The sequence below is a fragment of the Polyodon spathula genome, unplaced genomic scaffold (genome assembly GCF_017654505.1).
Source record: "Polyodon spathula isolate WHYD16114869_AA unplaced genomic scaffold, ASM1765450v1 scaffolds_764, whole genome shotgun sequence".
Lineage (NCBI taxonomy): Eukaryota > Metazoa > Chordata > Actinopteri > Acipenseriformes > Polyodontidae > Polyodon > Polyodon spathula.
Window position 1 is genome coordinate 195,905 of NW_024472252.1, and position 24,434 is coordinate 220,338.

Consider the following 24,434-nt stretch of genomic DNA (forward strand, 5'->3'; position numbering starts at 1 on the left):
GAGTTAAGACAAAATTCATTACAGTCCTTTTAAAAAAAGGTTTGGTCATTTGTTAAGTGCATATGATGTTATCAATGCTTTCGTTTACGAACTTAAAACTATTGCATCAGCATAGACTTTTGAAAAACTGGCATTATTTACTGTGTTAACATCATGCAGGTTTTACACAGAAACACACACCTGCACAGGTAACTGCAGACTCCTATACAGTCCGCCACTATCCCATCGTCCTCCGCTGCTGGGCGGATCACTGTAGTCCTCCCCATTCCCACAATCCCCTCGTTTGAGGAATCTGCTTTTGATTTCAATGATGGAGGAAGAGGAGCTCGAATTTGTGGACGAATTGGAGGCGATTTTACACCTCACCCCCGAGGTGCAGCAGGCGATAGAGCAGGTACACAAACGCGAATGCATTAAAAAAAAAAGAAACACTGCGCAATCTTTAGATAGGTCAGACTGACTGCTATGAGTTTCCATTCTGCAGTCTGTAGCGGTGGCAGATCACTGCGTGTGTTTTGGTGCCAGTCTGCTCCAGTCTGTAGCGGTGGCAGATCTCTGCGTGTGTTTTGGTGCCAGTCTGCTCCAGTCTGTAGCGGTGGCAGATCACTGCGTGTGTTTTGGTGCCAGTCTGCTCCAGTCTGTAGCGGTGGCAGATCTCTGCGTGTGTTTTGGTGCCAGTCTGCTCCAGTCTGTAGCGGTGGCAGATCTCTGCGTGTGTTTTGGTGCCAGTCTGCTCCAGTCTGTAGCGGTGGCAGATCTCTGCGTGTGTTTTGGTGCCAGTCTGCTCCAGTCTGTAGCGGTGGCAGATCTCTGCGTGTGTTTTGGTGCCAGTCTGCTCCAGTCTGTAGCGGTGGCAGATCTCTGCGTGTGTTTTGGTGCCAGTCTGCTCCAGTCTGTAGCGGTGGCAGATCTCTGCGTGTGTTTTGGTGCCAGTCTGCTCCAGTCTGTAGCGGTGGCAGATCTCTGCGTGTGTTTTGGTGCCAGTCTGCTCCAGTCTGTAGCGGTGGCAGATCACTGCGTGTGTTTTGGTGCCAGTCTGCTCCAGTCTGTAGCGGTGGCAGATCAGCGTGTGTTTTGGTGCCAGTCTGCTCCAGTCTGTAGCGGTGGCAGATCTCTGCGTGTGTTTTGGTGCCAGTCTGCTCCAGTCTGTAGTGGTGGCAGATCTCTGCGTGTGTTTTGGTGCCAGTCTGCTCCAGTCTGTAGCGGTGGCAGATCTCTGCGTGTGTTTTGGTGCCAGTCTGCTCCAGTCTGTAGCGGTGGCAGATCTCTGCGTGTGTTTTGGTGCCAGTCTGCTCCAGTCTGTAGCGGTGGCAGATCTCTGCGTGTGTTTTGGTGCCAGTCTGCTCCAGTCTGTAGCGGTGGCAGATCTCTGCGTGTGTTTTGGTGCCAGTCTGCTCCAGTCTGTAGCGGTGGCAGATCTCTGCGTGTGTTTTGGTGCCAGTCTGCTCCAGTCTGTAGCGGTGGCAGATCTCTGCGTGTGTTTTGGTGCCAGTCTGCTCCAGTCTGTAGCGGTGGCAGATCTCTGCGTGTGTTTTGGTGCCAGTCTGCTCCAGTCTGTAGCGGTGGCAGATCTCTGCGTGTGTTTTGGTGCCAGTCTGCTCCAGTCTGTAGCGGTGGCAGATCTCTGCGTGTGTTTTGGTGCCAGTCTGCTCCAGTCTGTAGCGGTGGCAGATCTCTGCGTGTGTTTTGGTGCCAGTCTGCTCCAGTCTGTAGCGGTGGCAGATCTCTGCGTGTGTTTTGGTGCCAGTCTGCTCCAGTCTGTAGCGGTGGCAGATCTCTGCGTGTGTTTTGGTGCCAGTCTGCTCCAGTCTGTAGCGGTGGCAGATCTCTGCGTGTGTTTTGGTGCCAGTCTGCTCCAGTCTGTAGCGGTGGCAGATCTCTGCGTGTGTTTTGGTGCCAGTCTGCTCCAGTCTGTAGCGGTGGCAGATCTCTGCGTGTGTTTTGGTGCCAGTCTGCTCCAGTCTGTAGCGGTGGCAGATCTCTGCGTGTGTTTTGGTGCCAGTCTGCTCCAGTCTGTAGTGGCAGATCTCTGCGTGTGTTTTGGTGCCAGTCTGCTCCAGTCTGTAGCGGTGGCAGATCTCTGCGTGTGTTTTGGTGCCAGTCTGCTCCAGTCTGTAGCGGTGGCAGATCTCTGCGTGTGTTTTGGTGCCAGTCTGCTCCAGTCTGTAGCGGTGGCAGATCTCTGCGTGTGTTTTGGTGCCAGTCTGCTCCAGTCTGTAGCGGTGGCAGATCTCTGCTTGTGTTTTGGTGCCAGTCTGCTCCAGTCTGTAGCGGTGAAAGTGGCAGATCACTGCGTGTGTTTTGGTGTAGGGCGTTATTTTACAAATGAATAAAATAAACACCATATGATTTGAAATTCAGATGAATGCAAACATTGACAATGGCATGTCGCTCTTCCTCTTAGCTGCATCCTACCTCTGTATTAAACCATATGTTTTAATGCATTTTAACAACATTTCAAAGGTAATACGAGAGATCAGAGACGCGACCTTACACTGTGTTGTCATGGGGGGGGTCTCGTCTACCTCCACATTTCTGTATTCAGATCCATGCGGTAGGCCGATTACTAATATACTTGATGTTATTACTAGCAAATAATCAATCTGCGTGAATACTTATAATGGTATAGGTGGCAAAACAATACAATTGCCACGGGGCTTGAAATGCAGAAACGTTATTTATCTCCAGAGCGGTCTTCTGTTAAGAATGCAGTTTTTTTATGGCGTTGGCCCCGAGGAGAGCCCACCCTGTGCTTTGTTGTGGTTGGCGATTGCGCAACGGTCCAGCTTTTAAGACCCTGTTTTGATGAATTTCAGGTGTTTCCGAGCCAGGACCCCCTGGACAGAGCTGACTTCAACGCTGTGGAGTATATCAACACGCTCTTCCCCACCGAACACGTAGGAATATTACAAATATTCGGGCTTTCTTTTCAGCCTCTATGAATGCTGTCACTCAGAGATCAGGGCTTCTTAAAAAAATATCTGTCATTTTAACAAAGACAAACTATTTAAACAAATATATGGACCTGCTATCAAAACATTGGAGCAGGCCTGCACTAGGTGGCAATGTTTCTAATGTGGGGTTAGTATTGATTTTAAAAGGAGTGTCATGCACCCAGTTGTATATGATAAGGTGCTATTAAACAATAATTTTCAAGCACAGACTATGCAAACATCTTTGTTTACTTGTCATTTTTTCCCCCAATGTATATGTATTTAAAAGCTCTCGTTTTATTTCAAATTGCAGTCATTGGCCAACATAGATGATGTCGTGAACAAGATTCGCTTTAAAATCCGGTAAGCAAAACCCTCTCTGTACTTAGACAAGTTTTTCCCCTCTTGTTTGTCCCTGCTGGAGTTCGAGTTTTCCCTTCTCTCTTCTCTGCTGGAATTCGAGTTTTCCCTTCTCTCTTCCCTGCTGGAATTCGAGTATTCCCTTCTCTCTTCCCTGCTGGAATTCGAGTTTTCCCTTCTCTCTTCCCTGCTGGAATTCGAGTATTCCCTTCTCTCTTCCAGACGTCTGGATGATAATATCAGAACGGTTGTGAGAGGGCAGACCAACGTGGGACAGGATGGCAGACAGGTCTGTCTTGAATTATCATTCTCTAGTAAAGCAGTGTTAGGAATGAGACAGTTTGGGTCCTTATACTAACAATAACTAGCCATTACTAATGCAAGCTAAACATGGTGCCCCTTTCTCTAAATAACTTCCATGTGTATTATATACAGAAACATCACTATTATAACACATTTATTTTTGAAAAAAAATAAGGTATGTAAATGAGGGACATTGACGAAATGTTTTTGGTTTCTTTTTAATCACCTTGACAGTGACACGCTTGAGTGACTGTGACTGAAGCACTTAATCACCTAATTAGTGAGACAGTTGATTGGACACTGGATATGGAGTGATTTCAGCTGTTGTATGGCAACCTTGAATAAAAGCAGTAAAGAAAATCACATAAAAACGAGAGAGCAGCGCCTTCGTGCGATCGGCATGTTGGAGGCTGGGCTAGGGCAGTGTACTGTGGCTTGCCGTCTTGGATGCTCACAGCCAGCAATTTCAAACCTGGCGAGATGGTATAACCAGACACACTCTGTCAATGACAGGCCACGAACTGGGAGACAAGAGTCACAACACCTGCCCAAGACCGACAGATCATTCTGCAGCATCTTCGTGATGTCACTTGTTAATTGGCACAAGAAAAAGTCACTGCACCTGCTCTAAAACAGAGTTTGTCATTTTTCGATCACATCTAGTGAATATAAGCGATACGTTTCTTTTGATGCTCAGTATATATTGTTGCTGTTTATTTTATATACACTAGGGGGCAGCACAACACTACTTTTTGTGTTGTCTTTCCCCTTGTTTGGTGGGTGCTGGTTCACATCACAGCTGACCTGGTTTCAAGTACAATTGCAATTGTGTAATTTGCAATTGAACTTCGGCACACCTGCATAATTGTAGTTCTGTAGTATGTTTCTGCATATGCACCTGTGATTATTGCTTGGCTATTTAGAATACATAGATTAAACATGCTAATGTGTACAGTTGTTTGTTACTTTTTAGTATTACTGCAACATCGTTGTAATTGAACACAATATAACTAATTGTAATCGCAAGGGCTGGCTGTGATGAATGAAGCATCCAGCTATGCAGAGCACGAGGAATGCTGCTCGCATGCTCTAGCTACTGCGCTTGGGGGAGACGAGCAGCTTGGGGATGTTGCTGTGTGGATGGTTGTGGTATTGAGACCTGGCAAGGGCAATCAGTCTGTGTACAGTGGGCTGGCATTGAACTCTTGTGTGCAACACCTAAGGGATGGACTCAGATATTGCCTAAAGCAATAGCCAAGTATTTATTTACTTTTATGAGCTCGCTATACTAGAAAAATACCCCCGTTTAAGCACACATATACACATTACAACATTTACACAGTAAAAAACAATTTGTGTTGCCTTGGTAGTGATTGATGGGTGATCTGCGCAGGCCACGCTGTCATTTAACTTGTATTTTTAAAATAAAAATCCAATGAAAAGTGTGTCGCCTGAGCTACAGAACAAATCCAAGGTATATGCATGTTTTTATGTATATCCTATTTAGCTGTGAAATTTATGTAGAGTAAAGGAATCTGTTGCTCGCGATGAGGGAGGGAAGAAAAAGATCACAGGTCGACATGTTTTCCAGGCAGCCTGGAGCAAACAGTCAGGGCTGCAGTGCCAGTCAGGGCTGCAGTGCCAGTCAGTGCTTGCGGTCGTTCGCCTTGCCGCTTCATCTCCGGAATGTGGAACATCCTGCTCGTCGGAATGGGCTTCCTTTACTGTGGCAGCCGGCCAGGCCGAGCCGCTGCGCCGCTCCATTGTGCGCAGAGGAAAATCCCTTTCCCAGATGGAAGCGGGGTGGGGTGTGGATTACAGATCGAGAGGAGCGCGGGTGGAAAAAGACAATTTCCCCCTTTGTTTAGCCTGTGTAATATTTAGCAGAGGGAGGGGTTCACCAGGACATTGACTGCAGAGCCAGTGCAGGCTACAGCTTTGGGGAGGGCCAGCTGATATTTTTAGCTGTTGGAGGGAACAGGGGAGGAGGTTAAAAGATGTAACAACTTCTTCAAAGAGGCCAGCCAGCTAGAATACTTAAGTTTGTGAAGGTTCTGTGGTGTGTTTTGCAGTGTGACGTGTAAGACTGTCATCCCATTGCAGTGTGCGGCAGAACTCAGAAATGCTTTGCATCGCCAGGGTTTTTGTGGTTCAAGAAAGATGTCTGGAAAAGTTTCCTGGATGTCTGTAGGCTGAAATATTTTTAAGCCACAAATGAGTACCACGTGCACAGCGTTTGGTTATTTTCTTGTGTTACTGTAGGTAGCTTCTGGGAAAACAAAGCAGCTAATAGTCCAGCACAAGCTGTTCAGGGAGTTTTTGGGAGGTGTGTGTTGAGGTCGTTTTAGTTCAGTTATGCTGTGTTTTTGTTGGAGGGGTATTTCTGGGCAAACTTCTTAAGCACTTATAACAAGACTACACTGTCTCTTGGTCCCTATGCTTTAACTGTTAGAATGCACTCTTAGTGTAATACTTGGTCACACAGACTCCTCTATCCCAGGCCACACTGGTTTCTGCTTCCTAAACTCTAACCTCTAGAACACTCTGCCTGTAAATCATTCAGTTTAATTAGTCACACTGCTTCCCAGCCCTTCATCTCTATCCACTAAGCCGCAATCCCTCTCAGTCCTTCAGCACTAACCACTAGTCCGTATTCTTTCCCAGTAATTCAGCTCCGACCACTAGGTTACTCTGCCTCCCAGTCAGTCGGCTGTAACCACTCAGCCACACTGCCTCCCAGTTCAAAACCACTCTGCCGTGGCTCTATTACAGCGGCAGCACTACTTCCTGGTCCCTCTGCTCCAACCCATTTATAATTAGATCCCTGAGGAGCATTCACCCTCCTCTTCCCACTGACCAGAGTGCTTGTTATGTTGATGCCAGAGCTGCTGTATCACAGGGATTATTTTTTTTTTTTTTTAGTATTGTTTCCCCAAAATGTGGCGTGGGAAGAGTTAATGAGCCCATACCTAACCCGGGAGGTTCATGGCGTTCCTTCCTGAGAAGAGAGAAACAAATATCTCTTTTTAATTTTTTTGAAAAGTGTTAAATTCCAACGCCAGCTGGTCCCAGCTGTTCACATTCCTGCTGGCTGTATAAAGAAGCAGCCTGCAGTGTTGTGCTTGGGGATGCTGATCTGAGCAATTTCCCCCTGTGTTTGGTGCACGGGAAATTCAAACTGCTCAGGATTTGAAAGGCTAATAGCAATAGCAGAGATTCACATCCAGCGTGTTGTGCACCTTCCAGTTCCTTGCAAACTATTGTTAGATGCTTTACAGGGTGTGTTATGCATTTTTGCACACATATGAAACACAGTGGAGCTTGTGCAATGATGAATTTTGTCTCGTCATCTGGTCGTTGGTGTTGCATAAATATTTGGTTCATTTAGTTATTTTGTGTTACTGTTCAATGCAAATTATGATTTTTAAATAAACAAATGAATGCATGATTATTTCCTTCTCACATTCTGAGTTATTATGCTGGGCTGGCGATCCCAGCAGATCAGGAATATAAACATCCTACAGCAAGCGGCTTCGACATGTAGCTCTGTGAAGCCGCTGCCAAACTTTCTACAGCAGTGAAAAAAAAACTGGTAGTAGTTTTCATAAAGTCATTGCAATTCATTTGAATACATCTGGCCCATGCAGAAAGGCTGAGCTGGCACACGTTTCCCTCCCAGCCCTTGCCTGTTTATCAGACCTTTGGCAGTATACCGGCCACAAGTCTGCTGGTAAATACAAGGGTTACACTTGCATCCTGTAAATGAAAGGTGAGTAGCAGTCGAGTTTTATTTTATTACTTCTCCCATATGGGTTTGAAGTCGTTTTTGATTTATGCCAGGTTTTGGCATACGGATAATGAGTAGACCTCAAGCCAGAAGCTTATGTAATGTTATAGATGGCCAGGTTTGAAAACTCGAATGTATTTTGTATGCACTATGAAGTGGATGACACCGGGTTAGTGTTGAACTTGCTCTTGTTTTTCTGTTTCAGGCTCTTGAAGAGGCACAGAAAGCCATCCAGCAGCTCTTCGGCAAAATTAAAGACATCAAAGACAAGGCAGAGAAATCTGAGCAAATGGTACGTGACCAAAGCTAAAAGTATGTTGTTAGTTATAATGGGTTCAGATAAGCTTGCATCGAAAAACAAACGGGTATGTGCCCTGGAAAAACGTGATAACCAACGATTCCATTTTCCTTCGTTAAACTGTCCTCGGCGTCCTATTGCCGTATTCTCAAAATGGGAGCGTTCGTGGGTTATCAAGTTTTCCTACATTTCAGAAGCCAGTTTGACGGTAATGTAAAGCAAAATGAGGTGAAGCTGTAATTTGTATTTTGACGGCAAGCTCCTCAGCTATAACTCTATTTAATATATCTGCCAGGACAGCACAGACCTCTATATTTCATGCCAGTTCACTCTGCGGCAGTAAGAGATCCCGTTGAATCTTTCGTAGAAGTGCAGGGCTGCTAGCTTGTGGTCGAGGCTGTTTTGATTCTCGGATAACACGCTGCTCTCCATTCTCCTGCAGGTTAAAGAAATCACCCGGGATATCAAGCAGCTGGACCATGCCAAGCGTCACCTGACCACCTCCATCACCACACTGAACCACCTGCACATGCTGGCCGGGGGGGTGGACTCTCTAGAGTAGGTGCCCCTCCCTCTCTTGTACATTCACAGTCGCAAAGGCTCGGCTGGACCCTTGACATCCAGACCCAGATAGCATCCAGAACTGTAAAACACTTGCCTGTGCTACATTTACAAATACTAAAAGAAATCGTATTTACATAGTCTGTTTAAAAAAAAAAAAAAAAAGGTAGCCACACAGGGATGGAAATAAGACTTCTATTGCATAGCAGTTTCATCCTTCCAGTTTTTATTATATGCTTGAATAGCCACAATGTACAGGTAACAAGCTCTGTTGATGATGTGTGATATTAGTAAGTAAAACCAGGAATGGATCAGACTGCTATGCAATCTTCTTTCATCCCTGTGCTTTAAATAAGTTTGGCATTGTTACAGTTGTATTACTGAGCTTACTTACTCATACAAATCTGAAAGTAATGTGTGCTTTTGTAATTGACCTCTATGAAAATGAGTCGTGCTAGAAGCTGCTTTGTGTTGGCCGAGTGTGGCTCGTGGGGTTGGCATCACGTGGCCCTGCGATGTGTCTGTGCTGCTGCCCAGACAGTGCCCCGCTGTGACCCTCCCTCCCCGTGTTCCCGCAGGGCGATGACTCGACGGAGGCAGTACGGCGAGGTGGCTAACCTGCTGCAGGGGGTGGTGAATGTGCTGGAGCACTTCCACAAGTACATGGGAATCCCACAGATCCGCCAGCTCTCAGAAAGGTACTGGCTGCGTGCAGCGCTGAGCTACTGCTGTCTCCTTCGTGATTCATTCAAGTGCACTCGCCTCGGTCCAAAAGCACCCCCTCAACGCAGTTGGAACTGCCTTCTGTGATGCAACCTTGCGCCACAATAATGCAAGGCAATTGTGCTCTGCGTCCAATATCGGATTGTGTGTTATTTTTTTAGTTTTGATTTATTAGCTCCCTCTCCCAGCAATTGTCTTGCTATCTGGTATTGTGATCCTCATAAAACACAAAGCAAGACACGTTTCCAATGACATTGCCTAGCATGCTTTGCTGTGGACACTGAAAATGTATCGTAAAGCCACCAGGTTATGACAGAGTGGGCACAGCATGTGTGAGTGCCAGATCAGTGCTATATAAATCCCACAGCCCTGCTCAATGTTTAACTCTTTATCTAGAGAAGCCCGCTTCCTCGCCCAAGTCCTTTAACACTAACCAGCAACCTGTCTCCTAGAAAACCCTCTGTTGGGGGGGTGAGCTTGATACTGAACAGCATACACAACCTTCCAGAAGTTTCTATCCTAATCATCGTGATACCCAATCCTGACACATCGACTCGCCTACGTAGGGATGGAGGTAGTTCCCCACCCTGAAATATCTTGACCTTTCATTGCCTTCCCACTCTGGGAACTGGGGCATCAAAAAAGCTGAGAGCTTTTTAAAGGATGCGGTGTGGTCTGGTGGTTAGTAGTGGACTGAGATCCCAAATTGTTGGTTTGTGTTGCAGACAGTGACACTGCAAACTTGGGGCAAGTCTGTTTACAGAATTGCAACGCCAGGACCGTTTGTAATGCATTTACTACCATAATTGTGCCCCGTCCCGTCCCACCCCAGTGCTTTTATCATTCCATGCTTTGCTGTGTTTCTTCATTTCTCTGGACTTTACAATGCTCACACATACCGTCCTCTCTCTGTTACACTTTGCTATGCTTTTACTATGGGTTAACATTTTAGAGTTCCAAGTCTATTCATGTTTGTTTTTTTACTGCTAGTGATAAATGTAGTCCAATCCCGTGTATTCATTTAACCGATACAGGCACACATGCAGTGTGTACTGGTTAAGTGAATTCAGGACCCCAGAGCCTCAGCTGTTGTATTTGTTCTCTGTGGCAGTGAAGGCAGTTCCTCCAGCCATTCTGCACTGATGCATTTCACTAGGAAATGACTCCCCATAATAATTAGAGATGTCGGTGGAGTGAAAAGCCGGTTCCAGAAAGCAGATCCTTGTCTTATCTTAAAATACCGTTCCAGCGGGGAGTCAGTTTAAAAGAAAAAAAATCAATCTGTGTAATTACTGTTTTTAACCCACACTTGACAGGCATTTCAGAGATGAGTTACAGGCTTGGGGTGGGGGGACTGGAAAGTATTTGAGTTCAGACGTAACAGTTTGTCTGCAAGGGGAAAAATAGGGCTGTTTCAGCCTCTTCTCTCAGCAGGATGTCGGGCTGGATCCTCGTGAGTCTGTTTTGTGCGATCTCTTGGGAAAGCCAATGTGGTTTTTTGGTTGCCAAAGAATGGCACTTGTTCTGAACTGTGGGGTAAACAGTAAGCTACTGGAAAATATTACAGTAATCAATCCCAGATTATAATTCAGGACGCACGTTCGACTTCTTATATTTATATAGGTGATCAGATCTGACAGTGGCAGATTGTAATATGACCTCCCTTTTATTCTATAGGGTGTTTTCCTTGGTCTCAACCAAAAAATGCAAATAAGAACTTTTTGACTTGTCTCTGGAAACCTGGAATTTCTACAAAAGCATTTGCCAGCGCTGTTTATCTGCAGAATATAGGTCGTTACAGTATCACAGTTGAAGTTATAGGTCAATAGAGGAATTGTTTTGCAGCTCCCCACCCCCCCCCAGTCTGCAACTCTAGAATAACACTTACACAAAAACAGGCAAAGCTTTGTGACTAATTTCTTCCCAGCCTTAGATTCCCTTTGATGCTGTCCCTCTCTCCCACTTTCCCTCTCCCTCCCTCCCTCGCCAGATAAGACTTAACCAGCGAGGTGTTAAAAGTCAGACTGTAAAAAGCGTTGTGTTTTTCAAGCCCACCCTTGACTTGGTGCCCGAGTTCCACCCAGGGCTGGCAGAAAAGCGCTGGCCTGGCCTGGCCTGCCTGTCTCTTCTCTTCACTCTGTTTGCACCTGACTGTCTTGCCTTTGATCCCAGGCCAGTGGAGGTGGTGATGGAGAGCCTCGCAGACAGCTCCGGGATTCTGCCAGGACTCGCTCTGTATGTTGGCTTCCATGGGAATGTGAACTGCATCCGTGCTTCTTTCTTATATGAGCCTTCAGCTCATGCAGTCGGAGTGTTTTTGCAGGAGGCTGGTCCCATAAGGGAGTAACCTGCATTTTTATCATCTTCTTATAATCGTGCATTATCAGTTTATGGGAGTGATTTAAAAGTTTCAAAATCCATGTTCTTGCCTCTTATTAGCCCCGTCAGTTCTGAACTTTAGTTGTATTTTTGTTTTTGTGTCCTGTTTTACTGCCAAGAGAAGCCGATGTATATGCTTACCCAAGACATGCCATCTCCTTTCCATTATGAAGGGGAGTAGGATTGCTATTAAACACTGATATGCTTTGGCAGTGGAAATTGTGATTATAATAGTAACTCGAATCTGACTTTTTTCACTTGTGGGGAAGAGTCACAATACTACATCCCGTTAATAATGGTGCTGATTGCAGTTTTTTTCTTTAGAGTAAAAGCTGCACAGACTGAACTGGGGCAGCAGATTCTGGCAGACTTTGAAGAGGCTTTTCCTTTGCAAGGAACCAAGGTAAATGAGCTGAGCCTGTCCCTTGGGTCACTCCTATCTTTATAATGCTATTAGAATCAGGTAAAATCAATGGACCTAAACCATTTCAGGGATGGAAGTCAAACTTCCATTGCATCGCTGTTTGATCCATTTCTGGTACAATGAGTTTAATATGACACAGCTGAGCTTATTACCTATACACTGTGGCTAATCAAGCTTGTAGTAAAACCTGGAATGGATAAAACTGCTATGCAAGAGGAGCCATCTTTCCATCCCTGCATTTTACCATCAAGCTTTGTAGCAGTACTAAAAAGAAACATTTTTCTGCACGTATAACAAACCCTGGTATTAAATTGAAATAACGGTGCCTAAGCTGCATCGTTATAGTAGCTTGGTACCAAATTGCAAAGCAAACAAAAAAACTGTGATAAAGATAAGCACACAATACTAGCTTTATAGCGATGATTTCCAAGAAATGTATTGAGCTGTTCTTTCTGTCCTCCTCCTCTCCAGCGACCCGGGGGTCCCAGTAACGTTTTGCGAGACGCCTGCCTCGTAGCCAATGTGCTCGATCCCCGAATCAAACAGGAAATTATCAAAAAGTTCATCAGGCAGCACCTGTCCGAATACCTGGTTCTCTTCCAGGAAAACCAAGATGTGAGTACGGTCACTGGGGTCGAACAAGACAGTATACAGCACAGTCCTAGCTTTAAAGCATGAATTGGTTAGAAGGCTGGTTCCCTCTAATAGCCACCCACTTACCCCCTACTGCTATTACACTCGCAGACATGAGACATTACTTGAGAGATGACGTTACTACTGTGTATTGCCAGTTTTTTAGATTTGCACTGGCTGAGCTGCACCACAGTTTCGTTGGGTTGTTTTTAGAGTCTGTGTGTTTGTTACAGGTGGCCTGGTTGGATAAGATTGACCGGCGCTACGCCTGGATCAAAAGGCAGCTGGTGGATTACGAGGAGAAGTACGAGCGCATGTTCCCAGGGGAGTGGTGCATGACGGAGCGCATCGCTGTGGAGTTCTGTCACATCACCAGGTGTGACGTGTGCTGTCTTTACAGAGTTTAAAGATCCCCCACCCGATTTTCATTTATACCTGGTTATAGGATCAATAGATGTTAAATACATACGTGTGTGTGTGTGTTTTCTCCAGGATAGAGCTGGCGAAGCTGATGAGAACGAGGGCAAAGGAGATTGAGGTGAAGCTGCTTCTCTTTGCCATCCAGAGAACCACGAACTTCGAGGGGCTGCTGGCCAAGCGCTTCTCTGGCAGCACGCTGCGAGACGGTGGCGGGGTAAGGGGGGGCATGTTGGCAATCAGTGTTGGGGAGGGTGGGGTGAAATTAAACTTAAACCAACACCATGCCATCATAAATCTTATGTCTAGCCACATGCAAAATCTGCATTGTCTAATGTCTTTGTATATTCGTGTAGAAGCTATGTCTGATAACTCTATGAACTACTTCTAACAGGGTCAGAAACTCTTGTCCTGCACCCGGTCCTGGGTTTCGGAACTCCCCTTGTTTGGGTAGCTTATTAAAATGACCAGGTGCCAGGAATTTGAGCAAACATCTGCTAAAGCTACTCTGAACTTGTTGCACGCGCTACAGCAGGAATACATCTGTTGGCAGGTTTACTAATAGGGTTTCATAATACAGCTATAAGGGAGGAACAGTTTGTTTAACAGGGGTCTGATCGCACAAACCTTCCTCCGGATCATTTAAACAAGGTACTGAATTGAGTGTATTTCTGACAAGCAGGGCTGTTTCAAATCCTGTTAAACGTCATGGTTTTGAATAAACAGATTGCACTCTCTTTAGCGTTTTTTTTTCCCTCCCCTGTGCAGTAGCAGTAGCACTACAAGCCTCTGAACCCGTGTTCAGTGTTCAATCCTGCACTTAGTCTCACGTGAATCAAAAGTTGTTTCTGTACTTGACAGAAGAAACCGGAGCCACCTCCTCCTTCGACAAACCCCTTCCTGGAGGACGAGGCCGGGAGCGATGAGTCCTCTCTGGAGAGGGACGAGGACCTGGACAAGGTGAGCTGCCGTTTCATACCACTGTCTTAAACCCAGGATCTGCAAGACCTGCGCAGCCCACTTTATCAGGATCTCGCATGTACTGCTTTTCAAGTGGGTTCAGTAAATGACAGAACCGTGATCGATTTCAGCTAGGGAGCCATTCCATAGCTTTATAGATAATATAATATTTATGCTATAGCAATGGTAGATGTATATATATATATTTTTAAGATATTGGTTTATTCCAGGTCTTGGTACAAGTCGGTTATGGTATCTAACCCTGTTAATGTTTTTCCCTCCTCAGCCAAAGAAGCCCAAAGCCCCTGACAACCCCTTCCACGGCATCATCTCCAAGTGCTTTGAGCCCCATCTCTACGTCTACATAGAGTCGCAGGACAGGTGAGTGAAACGGGACTGTCTGCGCGGGCTGGGCGCTGTGTCTTTCAATAGTACAAGCGCTATCGAATCCCACAGGGTAGAAACCCAGGGCCTTGGTGCCCCTTTCCTGTGCCTCTTCCACCAGAAGGAAAGCAACGTGTTTTTTAATGTTTCCCATTAGCTACCTAACCACATTCAGTGAAAACTGCCTCGCCAGCAGACTGTCCCAGCCCTGCCTGTTCTAGCACTGCATTGTGGGATGTGTGTAAGATAGCATAACGGTCTAATTTCAGTTTTTCATGTGCTTGTGGGCTGGAAGTGGCAAGACTGGTGGAGCAGGATATTTTACTACAACCTTCCCTCAGGCAACAGAATGAAATCCTGGGTTGGTTTTACTATTTTCTCCAGTCTTCCGATCTCTGAGTAAATGGCTTTAGATGCACTCTACTGTAAATGCCAAGTGCACAGGCGTTGAGACGTGCAAACCTGATAGATCCGCCTACATGCGTTATCATAGCAGTGGTGCCTTTTTGTAACTTTACTTGAAACTACTTTCCATTGCTATAACAGGTTCAGTTTGCAAAAGCCTTGGCATAGTTCGATCTCAAAGTGCAGGTTTGGTTACTATGACTGCAGCTGTCAAACGGAATGCTCGTTATACATTCTAAGACTTTTCCCACCCTTCTAGGAACCTGGGGGAGCTGATTGACCGCTTCGTGGCTGATTTCCGAGCTCAGGGTCCCCCCAAGTCCAGCACAGACGATGCGGGGGCCGTGCTGCCCAGCTGTGCTGATCTCTTTGTCTATTATAAGAAGTGCATGGTGCAGTGCTCCCTGCTCAGCACCGGAGAGCCCATGATCGCCCTCTCCACCATCTTCCAGAAGTACCTGCGCGAGTATGCCTGGAAGATCCTCTCTGGGAACCTGCCCAAGTGAGTGCAGAGGCAGAGAGCCGAGGAGCACGGAGTCAGGCAGACAGACACACACAGACACCTCTTTGTGCAGGATCCACTCCTGCTCTTTGTTCTAACCCTGTTCTAAATTGTTTAATTGAACCAATTAAAACAATCCATCCAGACCCTGAAGTAGTTATCTCATTTTACCTGTTAAACCTGGAGTGGAATGGCCATCCAGGACTGTGATTGGACACCGCTGGTTTATAATCTTAATGAGGACTTTGCGTTGACTCTGATATGGTGTAGATTTACCATTTTAAACTCAAAAGGGGCATAATCAGCCACAATAATGAAGGGATTAAGTAAATCCCTGTGACTAGTACTTGCTGATCAGCTCCTCTCCTCTCTTGCGTTCTTGCTCCAGGACCTCCAGCAGCAGCAGCGGGGGGCTAACCATCAGCAGCCTCCTGAAGGAGAAGGAGGGTCCGGAGGCAGCCAAGTTCTCTGTGGACGAGCTGTGCCTGGTCTGCAGCATCCTCAGCACTGCCGAGTACTGCCTGGCCACCACGCAGCAGGTGAGCAAGAGAACATGCAGGTTACCTGGAGGAATAGAGGCTCACACATACATACCTGCTTTATTAACAACGCCTAAGGAAGTGGCTTTTAGTTAACATCATGCAATCAAAAACCACGTTATTGTCTACCGGAAGCCATAATAGTAGTACAGTGTCATGTTAGATTTTGAAATTTTATAAGTATACGGAAAACTACAGTGTGCTATGTAATTGTTAACATAACATTATTCGGCAGGTTTATTTCGACTTTATAAAGCAAAATTAGTTCTATAGGGCGAGAGAGCGAGAGCGCTAGCTGTATACATGTCTGAATGTATACAGTCTGGTATGCTCTGGTTGGTTTTTTTTTTTTTCACGCAGCTTGAAGAGAAGTTGAAGGAGAAGGTTGATAAGATCCTGGTCGAGAGGATAAACCTGACTGGAGAGATGGACACCTTCAGCAAGTAAGCGCCTTCCTGGTCTCCATTCTGTTATTGCTGACAGTGTAAAAACATGCAGGTTCCCTCTAAAGCACAATAGGAGACATGTGTCGTAAGCCTGAAGGCTAAACCAATACCACTCACTCACAACACAGCGAGACACCGTGCCAGCTAAATGTTATGCCGTTGCTGAAGCCCAGCTGCTTGCATGTAATGGACTTTGTTGGGCTGTGTTTGTCATGTTTGATTCGAGCGTGGAAAGCCACTGGTATTTCCTATGCGGTTGTGACAGCAGCCGCTCTGCGGGGAGAAGATTGCCGACTATCCCCGAGCTGCCTGGGATGGCTGTGGGGCGTCGGGGTCCCCGTTGTGGAGCAGAGCTGATGGCGCCAACCGGATAACAGAGGAGAAATCCAGACAGATAGTTTTGGTCACAAGTGTTCTCATTTAGAACACTTGCTGCGAAAGAGGAGCTTCTGGTCTCAGAGGGGGGTCATGTGTTTATATCGCAATCCTCATTAAGCATTTGTGATCACTGGTTTGGAGCACTATTCAGAAGTGTGGCATGACATTACACAGACTCCTTCACCCCTGTTTTTAAAATGTACACAAAAAACTGAAGCTAACGTACGCTATATATATTTTATGATAGAAAGCTTCAGCTTTAGACTGCATTTTCACTGTTGTATTGAGAATTCAGCCCTAAGTAAACAAGCAAACCCTTCTCGCTGTGTTTTGCAGTGTGATCTCAAACAGTATCCAGTTGTTAGTGCAAGACCTGGATGCAGCCTGTGATCCTGCTCTTACTGCCATGAGTAAGGTAGGTTACCAGAATACCCAATCTTTTGAATGGCGGTTGTATTTTAATTAATTTATTTCTTCTTAATAACGAACCTCAGCTAGCTCCAGGTGTAGTATTTCTCTCTGCGTCTTTTTTAAAAAAGAAGTCTGTCTCCCCCCTAGCAAGGAGAGATTTCTTTTTCCAGGAGGATGATGTGGTGAGATTTTTCTCTTTTAAATGTGGATATTCCAGCACTTGGAAGCCATCGTGTTTTCTGTAAATATAAATGCAGTGAAACCTGTCTCCTCTCTCTTACCACCCGGATTCCTCTGTGTAACCGCTAGCTCGGCGCCTGAGCCAATGCGTTGAACTGTTTCTGCCCGTAATGCTGCTGGGATCTTGCAGTTCTTGTTTTTTACTCTCCTGCATTGACACTCTAATGTTTAACAGATGCCGTGGCAGAACGTGGAGCACGTAGGCGACCAGAGCCCCTACGTCACCTCCATTATCATGCACATCAAGCACAACGTCCCAGTCATTCGGGACAACCTCGCCTCCACGCGCAAATACTTCACCCAGTTCGTCATTAAATTCGCCAAGTAAGTCACGTTGACTGTTACCCTTCTTAAAGTAACAGAATGCACCAGCCGTTCTGTACTGGGTATGCTTGTTAAATCACTGGATAAAATAAACCCATGCTTGTGTTTGACATTTTCCTTCCCCTGTGCTGTATCAGAAATACGTCTCCTGTTATGAGCATAAGGCCCCTATTGTGTAGCAGGTTGATCCGTTCCTGTCTTTACTGTAAGCTTAGATACACCAGAGCCTCTATGATCCTGTGAAGGGCTGAGCAAAACCAGGATTGGCTTCTTATATTTTGCATTGAGAAAACTGCTAGTGCTAACTGCTAGCACAAAGTGGTATGTAATGCTGCCCAGACTCTCCAGGGAGCTGTTGCAGTCGCTCAGCAGTTGCTGTGGAATTCTTCATTTTAGGGAGAGCTACAGTGACATTACTAAATCATATTTTGGTATTCTACAGTTACCTTGTTTTTATGATTTTAACATTTAAGGTCCATTTAATTTGCAATCTTAATCTTAAAAATACACACCGTAAAATGGTAGCTTTAACTCTACAGCACACATTGGAGTGTATCGAGGGATCTGCATTCATAGTAACCCGTATTTACCGAGGGCTCCAATTTTGATGCTTTTATGTTACAATTTTCTTTTTCCAGCTCCTTCATTCCGAAGTTCATTAACCACCTCTTCCGATGCAAGCCAATCAGCATGGTGGGAGCAGAGCAGGTAAAAAGGTCACACCTGTATATGGGCAGCAGTTTAAAAACCTGAATGAGTAAGGAAGGCCAGTAGCGTGCTTTCAGAACTAAAACATTTTGAAACACAGGGTGGGAATGTGCTGTGTCTTCTGTGTTGGTCTCAATACTTAATCTTGCTGACGGTGTCTATGTAGCGTTTGTGAAATATAAATATAGAGACCATTGTATTTAAAAAGACATGTGCAGCGAATAGATCGCACCCAGCAGGCAGTGAGAATGCGTGCACGATTTTTTTTCTCCAAAACGTTTCAGCCAGAGTTCATTTTACATTTATTGAAGAGCCCCAGGCTGCGATTTATACTTTTAAATCCCAGCCATGAAGTTTGGGCAGTGACGCAGCTCCTTGTGTATTTTTTCTTTTCCTGGCCCCTGAAGTGTTAGTTTCTGAAATCTGCATTTACTCTGGGATTAGCGAGACAGCTGTTTGGGCAGTCGGTGCACGTTCTGCCTGCCTGTACACCTGTCTGGCCTGGCTCTGACAGAGCAGCTCTTTGTACACGGACTGCGGCCCGCTGGGTCCCCTCCGCACCGCTCAGCTGTTGAGCTGCCATCCAGCTGTTTCAGTGCGGCTCAGCTGAGCGTGTCTGAGAATAAAGCCCTGGTCTGTGCTGGCTGAGCCTGGATCAGTTACTCAGCAGTGTCACAGAGACTGTGCAGCAGGTAGAAGCTGGACTGCTATAAACTTGCTGTAATATGCATTACAGGATCATTTGTATATAGCATGTTAAATTTGATGGTTTGTGTAGAATTAATGTGATGTGAATTAATTTCAATGAGTACATTGGTATCGGTTTCAAGTCTGATGGCGTTGCTGTGAGGTAGTGGGGATGGAAATAAGACTCCCATTGCATAGCAGTCATGCACTGTCTCAAAGAGATCAGCCGACGACGGGATACAAGTGTAGTTTTGTGTAGCGTTATTAGATTACAGGGAGTGGCTTTTTCACCATGCCCTTGGTTCTCTTGGCAGCTCCTGCTGGACACTCACTCTCTGAAGACGGTTCTGCTGGATCTGCCCTCCATCGGGTCCCAGGTGGTCCGCAAGGCGCCCGCCAGCTACACCAAGATCGTGGTGAAGGGCATGACGCGCGCGGAGATGATCCTCAAGGTGGCGCAATCCTCTCTTTTTGTTAGGCAGCCGGTGCTGTTTCTAGAGTTTTTGCTTTGTTTATTTTTTTGTTCCAGAAGTTTATTAAAAGATATTTAATCAACATAAGTTACCAAGCTTTGAAAATAACCCCCACTGCAAAGTACCAATTTCAGTGCAGTCTTTTGCAGAATTATCAGGTTTTATGTCTTCGTCAATTAACTATTTGGATGCTACATTTGTTTAAACTGCAATTTTGCCATTTTGTGTCTTGTACACCATTTGAAACGCAGACTTCATATTTGCACTGCTATGTAAACGTGATGAGATCATGTTACATACTTCAAGATCAGATAGTTTTAGTTGCTTCATTTTAATAATTAAGGACATGTTTGAGGTCAAAGACCTGGATTGTAAACGGCTAATTTTGCCCACAGGAGCAGTATAGGGAAGGAAATAAGACTCCTACTGCAACTACTTTAAACTGAATTCTGTAGAATGTGTTTCAGATTTCTGCAGTCAGCTGTGGCTGCCAGATGCCTCTGTGAGTTACTGCTTCACTCTCTGCCTTCTAAACACATGCAAACACAGCGGCATGCTGTCGCTTCTCTGAGTTATGCAGTGTAAACACAGCTTCGGCTGGATTCCAGAGGTGAACGGCACGCACCCCTACCTCTGAACCCCCTACCCCCTGGCTTAGAAGCATCTCCAGAGACATGTGGGACCCTGTCTAATGATAACCAGGGCACCTGCAAACCGACCCCGCAGGGCAAGGTCTCAGCAGTACAGTACAGTCCTGTCTGGATGACAGACAATTTTCCTGTCTGAAAGTGTCTCTTAACCTGAATGAAAATATTTATTTAAAGTCTGCTCCGGTTTTCTGTGCAGGAGGGCTGAAGGACACCTTAATCCCGGCTAGATATAAATGTGTATATGCATGAAGACTGCGTGCTCAGAATATTAAGTGTGGCTGGTGCAGCATGACCTGAAATCCCTTTTTTACCTCCTGTTTTCATTTATAGTCATCCTTTTGAGATTGCCAGGGAAACCTACTTTTAAAATTCTTGTAAAATAACGATCGTTTGGCCATCGCTTTTTAAAAAACGTTTAACTATAAAACAAATGTTTTGCTTCCCTTGTGCTCGACATTTTGAAATAGATTGTCCTGAGTTTGTTTATTTATTTAAACATAGAAACTCCACCCATTATATAGTCCCAGTCTGGAGTGGTTGCTCACAAAGGCCAGCAAGCCTTGGTTTATAAGATATCACAATCTTCATAAAGAATGAATAGCTCCATATCACCTACCTATTAAACAGCATCAGAAATGGCAAAATGCCTCGTGGACTTCAATAAAAAAAATTAAAAAAAAAATCAAAAAGACGGATTTGTTCCTGAGACGTGGCTCCCCGCCCCCTCCTCTCTCTCTTTGTCTCCCCCTTCCTCCGGCTCTGGTTGTCTGGGATTGAATGGAAAGGCAGCCCCAGGCATTGGGTTTTACAAGGTAACCACAACAGGCCCCTCCAGGCTTTTCTTTGGCTCATGTCCAGGACAGTTGCTAAGTAAATCAGTCAGCACAGGGGATGGACTTCTGAATTCCAGACAATCCACACCGCGCTCCCGGCCCCTCTCCCTCCAACTCCCTGCCATGCCTGCTATTCCTACCCCCCTGCGGTTTAAAGAGGAGGGGGTCCAGCTCTGTGAAGTATGTGTCCCACTTGTTAAAGGCTTTTTTATTCCTGGAAAATGATCTGATCTTGTTCCAGGCTGTGTTCCACTGGAAAGAAAGAAGCCCAAAACATTACGTTTAAAAAAAAAAAAAAAAAAAAAAAAATTGAATGCACATGTATGTAGTGTGTGTGTGTGCGTGTGTGCGTGTGTTTGTGTGTTTGTGTTTCCATTTCTACTGTTCGGTTGTCAGATTTTAATGTTATAAATTGTTTGAACTCTTTGAAGTCCTGGTAATTGAAATCTTTTCAGCAGGAATGAATCTAATGATATCAAAGTGTTCTATTGATTTTGTTCCTGAGTTGAGTGTGTTCAGCCTCCATGGTGATTTGATTTGTATTATACTGTACCCCCCCCCCCCCCCCCCCAGGTGGTGATGGCCCCTCATGAGCCCTCCGTTGTGTTTGTGGACAATTATATCAAACTCCTCGCTGATGGAAACCCTGAAACATTTCAGAAGATTCTAGACATGAAGGTAAGGGACTTGACTGACTTCCTGTTTGCTGTTTTTATTATTGATGGTGGGGGGAAGGGTTATTACTGCCTACTGGGGTCTCGTGGAGGGAGACCCTGGGCTATGCTTCTGGCTATAGCATGAAAACTGCTTGCCTTGTATTTGATGAAACCTTGCATGGACATCTGTTAGAAAACGCTAGCTGCTGTTGAAGGTAAATCTTATCATGAGTTAACACGTTGTGTGTAGGTGCCTTCTATTATTATAAGAGACACTGTTTCATCATCCCCTCACCCAGACTGCACCTGATCGCTCATGACTACAAGAGACGCCCTGCCCTTGGCGTGTTGTGTTATAGTTGTTGCTGTGTCCTGGATTGTCTCCACAGGGCCTGAAGCGCAGTGAGCAGAGCAGCATGCTGGAGCTCTTCAGACAGAGACTGCCCACACCCCCCTCGGGAGCAGAGGGCACCCCCTGCCTGACCTACAGCACCCCCACCCCCGAGCAGGAGTCTTCCAGGATCCGCAAGCTGGAGAAGCTCATCAAAAAGAGGCTGTGAACCGAGACAGACTGGGGTACCCCCCCTCCCCCCCAACGCACATCTCCCCCTACTGCTGCTGCGTCCGCCATCGAAACAGGAGCAAGAAGAAAAGAGAAGCTACCAGCCCAGACGTGTTTCCAGAAGATCTAGTAAAAGGAACGCTCAAGTTCTGTAAAGAGAGTGATATTTCTTGTTTTATTTAATGTGTGTGTGCAACTCTCACATGCCTGGACTGAGGTTCAGTTTCTGAATTTTTAAACTCTTTGTCTTAATCAGGAATTCTTGACTGGACACGGCTGTTCTGTTCTATTGGGACCCAGTGTAACAAAATGCTCTGCTTCCCGTATGCAAAGTGATTATAAAGGCAGAGTGCTTTATTAATGACCCTGGAACAGGAAAACCTCTTTAGCGTCAGTTCTGTAATGCCACATGGCAGGTAGGTGTTGGGGAGAACAATCTGATGTTCAATTAGTGCCATAGGAGACACTGGTCGTGTACTGCAGTTTTCCACTGGAATCCGAACATGTGTGCCTGATTCGGTGAGAAACACTACAGGGTCTCGCTAGAATGGATCAGATGCTGTGGTGCAAATTGTGCATTGAATGTGATTTTGTTCTCCCCATCACCTGATTAATGCACGTGGGAATTATATTGCTGTGAAAGCCGTCTTATTGTAGCAAATGGAATATATGAGAGAAACGCAGCTGCTCCATCCTGTACACCGCTCATCAGCAGGGGCTCTGATCTTTAAGATCAGGGCACTACATCTGGGTTGAGTTCAGTTTTTGCTGTCTCTGCAAGATATTTTTTTGCCTGGGTTGGGTAGGGAGATTAAAAATAATAAAAAAGTCAAGGTTAACTAAAGCCTAAATAGAAGAAACGCATGACTTCCAGGTAATTGTTGCTAAAGGAACAAATTGTGCTTTTGCCACTTGTGTGGTTTCAGCACTGCAAAGATCCTGTTGAGATTGGAACACACTTTACCTCCAGGCTCCGATGTTTGAACCTTCCAGTAGAAATAGGCGTTGTCTCTGGGGTCCTGGGTACTTGCAATTCCAACATTGGCATTGCAGGAGGAGTTGAAGTTGGGGCTTGCTGTAGCTTCTCAATGAGAAATTACGGCTTTGTCATGGTTAACCATGGTTTTTACTATGCTAAACCTTACTGCAGTTCACCATATGTGCTTTACCTAGCCTTCGCTATGCTGTGCTACACTTTACCATGCTTTTACCATGCCAGTCAGCTCAACCTTTGCAGAGGGTCACAAACTTGATTCGTAAGCGATGTATCTAACAGCTGTTTGGAGATGGCCAGCAGATCATTGTACAGCCTAGAAGGGGCCAGCGAGAAGCTGGAGGGCTCCCCTGTTAGCTGCGTCCCAGGCACCTTGCCAGATGGCAAGAAAAGACCTCAATAATGTGCTCTTTGTTTAAAGTGCCGCTTCCCTGTTTTTTTTTGCAGTTCCTTTCTCATGTTTATCTGTGCTGATCGAGGAGTCCTGTCGGAACACAGATTAGACTACAAAGGAGTAGCAGGGGGGGGAGGGGACACAGACGCACATGAACAGAGCTGTGAAAGGGAGAGTTCACGGTCAGGAGGAGCTGTTGCAGCACTTGCTCTTTGCAAAACCCTGATGTAGAAACCCATGTTAAAGATAAGGCCATCTAATGATTGCCTGCCCCTCCCTGTGCAGGAAGTTGGGTTAGTTTGGGTCTGAGCGGTGCGGATTGCTTAAAGGGGGAGAGTGTGTGGTCTGAATACTGGTTACTGTAAAGGTTCAGAGCACAAAAACACAATCCTCAACAAATTAAAAAAAAAAAAAAAAAAAAACGTTACCTGAATTTTGGTACATCTGTTCATTTTTCATATTATTTATGTCAGTATATCCTGCAAGTATATTTCTTCACGTGCAAACTGTTAAAGATTCTAGAAGTCATCTGTTGGTCATACACGATATGGGTCGACTCTCTCCTTGTCTGTCTTTTTCTTCTCTCTAACGCAGTGTAAGAATGGATGGATTTGTAATGTTCTGTACTTGAAACTTCATGATAGTAAGAAGCCAAAGCATGGTCTTTTCTATCCTAGCAGAACAGAAGCCTCGTCCATTCTGGACAAGTCACCAGAATAAATCTCCACAGGTGACTGTAAATCGGGGGGGGGGGGGGGATCTTTTGCAGAAACATGAAATGAATTTGAAACGGATAATGCGACGGTACCACCCTGTGTTTGCGAGTTATCTGCTTGTTAAAATATAGGGTCATATGGACTAGGCTGTGGCTGTAATCATTCCCGCTCTGTGTGAATACATGCTGTGTGTATTTTAAACTGTAATACTTAATATTACAATTGGGAACACTAATAACAATAATAAAATATGTGTAACGCTTGGCTGTTGTGCGTATTCTTTGAAGCTGGCGCGACATCACAGCGGCACCAGAAACTACCTTTGCTTTTATTAACAGTACATGGAAGGTTTGT

The 24,434-nt window shown here is 45.5% G+C and overlaps 1 protein-coding gene across 2 annotated transcripts; it reads left to right on the forward strand.

The window, feature by feature from the left end:
* The first annotated feature begins 10 nt into the window (after positions 1–10).
* Positions 11–24,130, forward strand: vps53 (VPS53 subunit of GARP complex). Of its 2 annotated transcripts, none has more exons than XM_041241245.1 (22): positions 11–394; positions 2,817–2,897; positions 3,247–3,296; positions 3,516–3,582; positions 7,589–7,675; positions 8,124–8,239; positions 8,821–8,940; positions 11,669–11,747; positions 12,240–12,383; positions 12,635–12,777; positions 12,894–13,035; positions 13,683–13,778; positions 14,065–14,159; positions 14,827–15,069; positions 15,458–15,608; positions 15,969–16,051; positions 16,769–16,847; positions 17,259–17,407; positions 18,046–18,115; positions 19,117–19,254; positions 21,332–21,436; positions 21,804–24,130. In XM_041241245.1, exons 1-22 carry the CDS (start codon positions 308–310, stop codon positions 21,972–21,974), a joined length of 2,496 nt encoding a protein of 831 aa, XP_041097179.1. In that variant the 5' UTR covers positions 11–307; the 3' UTR covers positions 21,975–24,130. The 2 variants fall into 2 exon arrangements, with proteins under 2 accessions (XP_041097179.1, XP_041097178.1); XM_041241244.1 differs by having other exon boundaries at positions 12–394; positions 13,680–13,778.
* The last annotated feature ends 304 nt before the right edge of the window (positions 24,131–24,434 follow it).